Source organism: Montipora foliosa, chromosome 4, assembly GCF_036669935.1.
Source record: "Montipora foliosa isolate CH-2021 chromosome 4, ASM3666993v2, whole genome shotgun sequence".
In the NCBI taxonomy this organism is placed as follows: Eukaryota; Metazoa; Cnidaria; class Anthozoa; order Scleractinia; family Acroporidae; genus Montipora; species Montipora foliosa.
The window spans coordinates 17,615,337-17,625,336 of NC_090872.1; the positions used below are offsets into that span (position 1 = coordinate 17,615,337).

At 37.1% G+C, this 10,000-nt stretch overlaps 1 protein-coding gene across 8 annotated transcripts in view; it reads right to left on the reverse strand.

Moving 5' to 3' along the window:
• LOC138000098 (arf-GAP with Rho-GAP domain, ANK repeat and PH domain-containing protein 1-like) overlaps positions 1–10,000 on the reverse strand; it is a 56,300-nt gene that overhangs the window by 35,882 nt on the left and 10,418 nt on the right. For 3 of the 8 annotated variants that reach the window (XM_068846256.1, XM_068846255.1, XM_068846259.1), the window contains exons 2-9: positions 8,067–8,200; positions 6,862–6,912; positions 5,430–5,498; positions 3,924–3,961; positions 3,562–3,637; positions 3,119–3,187; positions 1,347–1,416; positions 982–1,034 (exon numbers count right to left, since the gene is read on the reverse strand). In XM_068846256.1, coding sequence (XP_068702357.1) covers positions 982–1,034; positions 1,347–1,416; positions 3,119–3,187; positions 3,562–3,637; positions 3,924–3,961; positions 5,430–5,498; positions 6,862–6,912; positions 8,067–8,200 — 560 coding nt within the window. The remainder of the gene's footprint in view (positions 1–981; positions 1,035–1,346; positions 1,417–3,118; positions 3,188–3,561; positions 3,638–3,923; positions 3,962–5,429; positions 5,499–6,861; positions 6,913–8,066; positions 8,201–10,000) is intronic. The other 5 variants (XM_068846263.1, XM_068846262.1, XM_068846261.1 and 2 more) reach the window with 3 other exon arrangements.

The window sequence follows — 10,000 nt, forward strand, 5'->3', positions numbered from 1 at the left end:
CCATTGTTGAGCTCCATAAGGGTATATTTTGTTTAAGGATCCACTAAAACGCCCTTCGCGTTACATGACTTTCGACGCCATTGCAGGCTAAGTTAATGATTCTACTGTGTCCACCAGAGAAATCTACGCAGTTCCACTACTCTCTCGATCCTACGAAAAAACGCTCAGAAGGCTCTATGCAAAAAGACACCACTTACCAGGGGAGTGACAGGCAAGACTTTTACCGACACGGAAAAAAATGAAAAAACGACGAAGTCAACGCAGACCTCGACTGGTTTGCCATAGGCAACCCAGTAAATAGCTTTCAAGCAAATGGGTGCCATCGTCACAGTTCAAAGGAACATAGGTAAAAATGAACAACAGCTCTGCCAGTTGACTGTTGGTAAACTGTTGGCCAACAGTCAGCTGACAGTCAGCTGGCAAAAGACTAACAGTCGGCTGACAAATTACTGGTAGTCAGCCAATAAACAACCCATGTACATGGACAAAATTACATGTAATGTTTGAAGCTATCAAATAAAGTCCTTTATGGTACTGCCAGTTGTGGTGACAAGGTACTGTTTGATGAGCACTGACAATTATTATTATCCCAACAAATTGTGAAATCATTTTGTTCAGTGCGATCTGAAAACATGGAGTTTTCCTTTTTGCAAAGAACTGCTTTTGGTGCTCTTTTGAATGCATACCACACTGACACTAATTTTAGTTTGATATTATTTTTTGGAAAAGTTTTTGGGGGCAAATGGTGTCCGTTTGTTGTTCCAAACAAATGCAGACGTGCAGATCTCCAAACTTGCCGACTTCTGGCTCTGTGGATTTTTTCCTTCCAAGAACTTCACAACAAGATGATCTAACTTCATCAAATCACCAATTACGTCAATGTCCATGTAAAATGAATTCTGGAGTTGTGATTGGCTAGGTAGTGGTGAGCTGGTGAGCTAATTCCATGCCAGAGAAATAACATCTTTACGGGTACATTACCTTGCTCGTAATAATTGCCTCCATGAGAGTCTGTGACCACAGATTTACTTCCGCTGTATTAAAAAAAGGAAATAAAAAGACAAGATGAACTATTAACTTAAGCCATGTGCAGCAATAACAAAGGAGTTTACATATACAAACAAGAACCGAAAAAAGGCACTTTGAATTCTCTTTTATTTGACTTGACCCTGTCAGATTTGTACTGCAAAACATCTTCACTCTCTTAGGAACAATATTGTTGGATATTTTTGGGTGAAACCACGGCCCAAATTAAAGGAATTAAATCTTCCTGCCAGTTCTGATGAAAAACCTTACTACAAATTAATGTTTAGGTTAAAAATAATCCACAAGTAACTTTTGCTTACTAGTGCTTTCAGATGCTAGAATAAAGACCCTGTTAGGCGTAATGACTTTGAATGCTGGACGTTTATTTAACTGAAAATAAGAAAACAACGTAAACATGAAAAATTTCAAGGCAAAACCTATGATCCCTTTCTGACATAACTAGCAAAATTCTAGGATTTTTTAAATCCAGTTCATTGGCATAAGCCTGCGTCGCAGACAGGCAAAACCACTGGTATAGTCAGTGTGCGCAGCAGCTCCCAAAAGCTTGTTCAGAGTTTACAGGGATTTCTGTATCCCATTCTGATTGGACAGATTCTTACACGCTTTGTGATTTGGCGTTCACTTACTTGACAATTCATGCATCCGTTATTTGCATGACAGAAAAAGTGCTTTGCATTTCAACAGCCAAAAGGTCAAAAGGCGATGTTTAATTAGTTTGTTTATTGCAATTTATGCCATTGCTTTATAGAAAAGAATCAGAAAGGGCATTGCTTACGAAGAAATGGGAACAGTTTGACGCACTCGCCGAAATTGAGTTTGCATTTGTCTCTGCGATGGATCGCAAACAAAATAATAGAAATCAAAGATTTTCTGTATCACGTACGGATCCAAAAAACCGTGAACACATTAATTTGATTTTGACATTTCCCATAATACAGCAACCCATCAGAAGCGACATGAAACCACAAACTTATATTACCATTCCTGGTTGCAGTTTAGTTCTCAATTGACTCCGGAACCCATAACACCTGTCACGGGTGTCATCATCATCATCCTTCGGCACTGGCCGGGATGTTTTGCACAACATTCGCAGGTGTCACTTGTAAGTGTTATGGCTTTACAGTGAAACCCATTGTTCATTTGCATGCCACTACACAATTTTGTGACAAAATATTGGTATTTTGGTTGGCACTTTGCTCCAAGGAAGTTTCAAGTTCAAATTTCAACTTGCTGCCCAGTGTCCAGTATTTGTACTCGTTCAAAACAACCTTAACTCTATTTTTTTACAAGGTATATTTACAGCATAATAACTCTACATTGGGTAGGATTCTCAAGGATGTGACAAAAGTAATATCATTTTTCAATAAACAAATCCACAATGTATCACCAGTGTCAGTGCGGGAAATAAGCAACCAGCTTGCTTGGAGCAAAGTGCTAATTAAAAACGCAACATTGCGCGACAATATTGCAAAGTGGCGCGCAAACAAATAACCAGTTTCACTGTAAAATTGTCCCCAGCAAGTAGATTAGTTTGTGAAGCAGTTGCAGTGTTACAGCTAAAAATAGCACAGCAATGGCTGTTAAAAATCTAATGAAAACCCTGAATGGGTTGAGATGGTTTGCTCTCAACTCTGCTTCAAGTTTTTCTCTCTCCTCATATCTCAAACCAACATGTTAATCAATTTGATTTGAGTTAAGTTCTGGTGTTGAATGTTATGAACATTGGATAATAATTACTTAAAAATCTGTGCTGAAGAAGACAGTGATAAATACCAAAATCATTTTATCAATAGTAGAGGTGGTAGTGGTAGTATTAAAATTAACCCATTGACTCCTGGGAGTGACACATAACGATTTTACTTTGTCTAACGCGAGGGCGATTTTACTCGTCAATTCGGGGTGTCCTAGGGCGTTTGAGGTGTCAGTGGGTTAATTACCACCCAAAATTCTGCTAAGAGGCCTTTTGTTACCTTTTACAAAATAAAGGCCAAATTCTGTTTTTGTTTTACTTTTACTAGGCAGGAAATTACTGTTATGCTAACTGCAAATACGTGAACTGTCAGTAACTTACATCTCTGATAAGTTCAATGTCTCTCATTTGACTGACAGGAATTATATGAAGAGATACATTCAGGTTGTTCTGAAATATGTAATGATAAAAGATTACTATTCTTCCTCAATGAAGATTGCATGGTTCTACAACAGTAGAATACCAAGCCAACGGAATATGCAGATGAAGAAGTCAGTCATAAAAACAGTAACATGAAAACAAAGAAAAAAATTCAGCCAGATACTTCACTTCATTGTAAGTATACATGATACAGTTGGAATTGTTTGAACTCTCTGAATTACATGAAGTCACAACACACCCCACTTTTCAGATCAACAACTGACAACACCATGCATTTTACATTTCTCTGGACAAGTTTCGATTTTTCACACTCAAAGTAAGAAACATACTTAAAATAACAATAATGTTATTGGAAAAATCAACTTCAGTTGTGGGAAATTCACCTTATCTTTGTAGTATTTTAAATTTGTCCCATTAAAAACAAACCAACGCTTTTTCCATCCTTTATTGCCTTTTAGCCTATAGAAAAAAAGATTACACAAATACGTCAACACTTCAGATCCTTGATCATAAAGGTACATTTAGTTTACCGTTCTTCCAGGTTGACAGTCAAACATGGCTTGATTCTACTATGGTTTGAAGAATAATGAAACATAACTTTGTGTGCTACAATCATTACTCCTTAAACCAGAGTAGCAATGAACAATGTTTGATCCTTGGGGATTTTCTGCAAAAAAAGTGCTGATTATTATCCATCAAAGTCACAAAAGGGCTAGTGTACCAAAACAATCAAACTTTAAGTTACCCTCCTTGTTTATAGAGATATCCCTCCCTCTTTCGAACCTACAGAAATGAGAAAAAGGAGAGAGAATTTTGTGAGCCAACAGCATTTTTACTTAAAGCAATGGTACAACCATAAGTATACATGTACCAATAAAGTGGTCACTGGCTACTTCAGGGCCCACCTTAAACTGACAGGCTTTTAGGCTGTTTGTTTTTGTTATGGAAATTCGCATTGATATCGTGGCGATATCATTGGATGAATTTCAGCTTTTGCGGGATTCTCATGTACGAAAATTGTTTCACAGCATGCCATGCCTATAGGGTAAAAGTGGGCCTTTAATTAAAGTGCCCCTTATCTCAAATATTTTTCTTTCCTGAGAAAACTCTTTTCACCCAATGTAAAAATACTAGAGCTACTGTGACTTCAAAATTCCAGTTTTAGTACACTGCAAAATTTAACAAAAGCAGAAGTCATTTGTCCCACGGCCAAGCTAGGGTGGAGCATAGGAAACTGTTTCAGGAACTGTTTTGCATTGCAAAAATTCTTTAAAGCAGGAATACAAAACAGCTTGTGAGGTCATCTCATGAATTGACCAAGGCCTCTCAACAACGCTGCTAATCTTATTAATTTTTGTCAACTTTAAGCTACTCATGCAATCTTCCCGCAGGGAAGGGAGGGGGGGAGTGCGGGAGTGCGGGCAATAGGTGGGGATTTTATGCCTGAGACTATCCCCACTGTTGTGCTTTTGATCGCGAAGCGATCCTGGGGACGGGACATTTGACTCCAAGGAAAGTCTGGTATCAATTCAAATGCCATTACCAAGTCTGTCCCTAAGTCATGCTTCAGTTGGAGAAAGGTATGAAGTTTTTATTTGTTTTTGTCAGCATAATCCGATAATTTAAACTGTCGTCTAAGCAGATATTGTCTATTTCAAGAAAGTTTTTATCCTTAAGTTCCCATCTTATTGAAATCGAATTCCAACAATAGGTCAGAGTATTTTACAGGTCACTGATGCGACCTGTTTCGACATGCTGAACATAATTATAAATCATGAACATACCCAATTTCAAATGTTAGATTTTATTTGTTTTATATAGTATTATAGTATTGTTTGCTTTTAATAGATACTTTGCCTTAGGGTTGGGCTATTTTTGACACTTTTGATTGGCGTTAGTTTCCCACCCTGGGGAATTGTCAATTGTCAAATCCCCGCCCCTTGCCCTCACTTCCCCCGGGGACGCCGCATTTCTTCGAAATATGACAAAATTCGTTGAAATTCGCTCTCATTACTTTTGCACAGTACTGTAAACTTATAGGAAAATGGTCTAAGCCTGGGAAATCAGACAAAATGTTTGCTTCTACAGTGTAATCTCCCAAATTTCCAAGGCTGACTCTCCCACTAAGGCAGCACTATAATTTTTCTTAAAAACTAGCCCATGGCCAGTTAGCTGCAATACTTGTTGTAAAGTCCCTTATTTGAGTTTACCAAAATTACATTAAAGTGAATAAAAAAACAAAAATACTTACTCTTGGGCTGAGAATGCTTCTTGATATTCTGTGGTCATCAGTGCTATCATCACTTTCACTTCTCTGAACCTTGATAAAATTATTTAAAATAATAATTACCTATTTATTGGTAACACAGGATCGATAAAACATTATAAATAAAAGGCTAAAAATTGTTTGTATGCATCCAAAACAATTTCTCGAATGATCGATTTGCTCTTTGGCACACATTGGTAGAGATAAAAAAACTATTGACATTGTATGACTGACATGTTCAGAGAGTTGGATCATTCCAGGTTGATGTAATGCAGGTCGGAGTAAATAGTACACAAATGATCATTTGATATGGAGTTTCTCAAAATTGGTTAGTGAGAATGGTGCTACCATTAATATTTTTATAAAACTGAAGCAAATACACTCAAAACTCTGGGAAGGTCTGGTATCAATTCAAATGCGGTTACCAAGTCTGTCCCTAAGTCATGCTTCAGTTGGAGAAAGGTATGAACTTTTTATTTGTTTTTGTCGCCATAATCCGATAATTTTAACTGTCATCTAAGTAGATATTGTCTATTTCAAGAAAATTTTTATGCGACCTGTTTCGACATGCTGAACATAATTATAAATCATGAACATACCCAGTTTCAAATGCTAGATTTTATTTGTTTTATATAGTATTATAGTATTGTTTGCTTAGATTCTTTGACTTAGGGTTGGGCTATTTTTGACACTTTTGATTGACGTAAGTTTCCCACCCCGGGGAATTGTCAATTGTCAAATCCCTGCCCCTTGCCCTCACTCCCCCGTGGGATTTCCATTGATAGGTGCATTATGAAACTTCACATGCAAATTTACATATGATTTTGCACTTTTGAGCAAAATTTCAATGTCAGAACAATAGTCGCATCAAAATTTTGTTGGAATTTTGCAAGAAATTCGCTTGGCTCAAAATTTTGCAAAATTTCGCCACATTCCTTCGAAATATCACGAAATTCGTTGAAATTCGCTCTCTTTACTTTTGCACAGTACTGCAGACTTATAGGAAAATGGTCTAAGCCTGGGCAATCGGACAAAATGTTTGCTTCTAATCTCCCAAATTTCCATGGCTGACTCTTCCACTAAAGCAGCACTATAATTTTTCTTAGAAACTAGCCCATGGCCAGTTAGCTACAATACCTGTCGAAATATGACAAAATTCGTTGAAATTCGCTCTCATTACTTTTGCACAGTACTGTAAACTTATAGGAAAATGGTCTAAGCCTGGGAAATCAGACAAAATGTTTGCTTCTACAGTGTAATCTCCCAAATTTCGATGGCTGACTCTTCCACTAAAGCAGCACTATAATTTTTCTTAGAAACTAGCCCATGGCCAGTTAGCTACAATACCTGTTGTAAAGTCCCTTATTTGAGTTCACCAAAATTACAATTAAGTGTATAAAAAAACAAAAATACTTACTCTTGGGCTGAGAATGTGATCAGTGCTATCAACACTTTCACTTCTCTGAAGCTTGATAAATTAAAAAAAATAATTACCTAATTGGTAACACAGGATAAAATATTTTAAGAAACCCAGAAGTAGCCAGTGTAGGAAAAAGGACAAGGGAAATTCTGAACCACAGTTTTCCATGAAAGGGAATTAACTTCATTTAGACCAGTCTTAACCAGCTGAAAGAGTTAAATAAAAGGCTAAAAATTGTTTGTATGCATCCAAAACAATTTCTCGAATGATCGATTTGCTCTTTGGCACACATTGGTAGGGATAAAAAAATATCAACATTGTATGACATGTTCAGAGAGTTGGATCATTCCAGGTTGATGTGATGCAGATCGGAGTAAATTGTACACACAAGATCATTTGATATGCAGTTTCTCAAAATTGGTTAGTGAGAATGGTGCTACCATTAATATTTTTATAAACTGAAGCAAATAGACTCAAAACTCTGAGAAGGTAGAATCTGTGGTCACCATGTCAACCAAAATTTTTCAACCACTAAAAACAAGGTTTGTTGCAATGTTTTCGTCCACTTCACTAACATTTCAATTTATTTCCAATTCTCGGTTTTCACATGACGTCACGACCGCCATGTTGGTGCCCTAAACAAAGAAAAGGCGGCCATGTTGGTGCCCCGACCAAATCCTCTGGGAATTTAACTCTATTGTTATGCAAACGCTTCCTTTTGTTTTCGTTGAAAACATGGCTGTTGATCATGTGAGTGAAAACCAGCAATTAGCTTTGACAGCTTTCCTTAAAAACATCCAAATGTAAAAAAACATACCATGATTGTGAAACATGATATCATCCTCATGTGATCTCAGGTTACAATAAATGTTAATGATAGTTTACAAATAATTATAATATCAATAACAATTTAATACTTCTAATACTTCTATTTCACGCATTCCCTACAATGATCATGCACGCATTACAATGTCAAAAAAAATAAGCAAACAAAAAAGGTAAAAACGTGTGGTCTCCATACAGTTAACAGTAACTTGATTATCATGATGATACAATTGATTTTCAAATCAGGACCACTAAATAAACTAGAATGACTAACTGAACCTCATTTAAAGAAAATATTATATTTTTTTGATAAAATGAGTGCCTTGACAAAACTTTTCATACTAATAATAATAGTGAGGGGGGTGAGCATGAAGTACCTTAAACTCTGGATCTGGAAGATCATCTAGAAATCCCTCCAATGAATCATCACTTGAATAATCTGCGTGCTCTTCTGCCTTCAGATCTCTCTCTATATCAACACTCTCATAGAAAGATTCTTCCTTGTCTCCTGCTTCAGAAAAAAATAATAACTTTTTAGTTTATAGTACGATTCAAATCCAAGCTCAAATTTATGATACCGATATTCGAAAGAGGAAATGTACGAGTCACATCCAAGCTCAAATTTATGATAATACTTGAAAGAGGGAATGATCCTCACACTTATCTAGACAATTTAAGCAATAGTCTCTGATAGACAACTGTAAAATTCAGGCTGCTCCAACAGAATTTGAGCCCATGACCTCTGTGATGCTGGTGCAATGTTTTGTAGTTTTTCATCCCCCACAGAGAAAATTAACACCTTATCTTCACTTGACATTAAATGGAAAGGAATTGAAAAGAGCCACACAGTAAATATCTTGGAGTTTTAATAATAATAAAAATAATAATAATAATAATAATAATAATACCAACTTTATTCATTCACTACAATGAAAGGGAAGGATACGAGAGGTTATCCCTATCAAGAACAACCGCCTAAGGCCAGATGTAATTGACTGAGAGTTGATTTTGATGAGGGAGTCAGATTGAGATGAACTAAAACTCAGCCCACATACGACCTCAGAGCCGGGGTTGAACCCGGGTTGCAGACGTGGAAGGCATGGTTCATAACCATGAAGCTGCCCTGTCTCTCCATATCCCTGGTCTAACTGTTTGGGATAACACATACCCCACTTCCTTACAGCGTTTATATATTATACAGAAAAAGTCAATGCCGATTATGACGTTCTCCAGCTTTAATGAACACTTAACTCCCCTTTTTAGGGGGAGAGTAGAAAAAAAATTACCCCTAGTCCATGGACTTCCCCGATGGACTACCCAAACGGACTACCCCAAAACAGACCAACTCTAACAAATACTATTTTGAATGAGTACTACTGAAAGAACTGAATTTGTTAAATACTTACATTGCATGTACCTTGTTTATTTTTGACTGGATGGCCACATGCAACTAAATTCAGGAATTGTACTGCTTTCGCTTCACTAACATGAAGTATTCAGCCATTACAACAATTATTTAAAGGTAGCCTTTATAAAATGGGTGCGTAGACTTAAATACTGTTGACCAACGCTGTTTAAAATGGATGTTTAGGCTTAGCACCAAAAAGCCATTTTACAGTTGTTTGCTCAGTGACCTAGCCTATGAATGGCTGCGAAGCTGCCCGTGACCTTGCATTGATACAGATCTCGCTGCTTTTATCATTTAAATAGCGTTGTTGCAAGAGTCTTCCGTGCATATTTTGTGAGGTTTGAGGGGGTTGGGGTAATGCATAGATTTCTCTGGTGCACACAGGAGAACATTTAATTAACCTGCAATGGCGTCGAAAGTCGTTGTAATGCGAATGGCGTTTTAGTGGATCTTTAAACAAACTAGACCCTCCGTAAGGGTACACTGGGTTGTCTGTGGTACGTGCAGCATTCCAGGCAATTTTTTTCAAGTTTCATTCCTGTCCTCTTTAGAAAAAATAGACATGCATTGCTTACGTGTGGTAGTGAAGTAACACAGCGATTTATTCCATAATGTCAACTGAGCTGTGTGTTGTCATGTCGATTCAAGTTGTCGATTCAAGTTGTCCTTGCGTAATATGTAGCTCTAACAGTGCACGATATTGTTTTGGTGTTGTCTATCATTGTAGTGCCATGGTAGAAGTCTTAGGTAAATAGCCTGAGAAGACATGTGGTTACTAGCAAAGTACTGAACCCAGAAAGATTGAAGAAAATAAATGGGAAGTGAGAAACATTGACTTCTGGGCTGACATGTTGATAATTTTGAAGTTCCCTCACAACTTCTTTTCACCACAAGTTTAAGCGT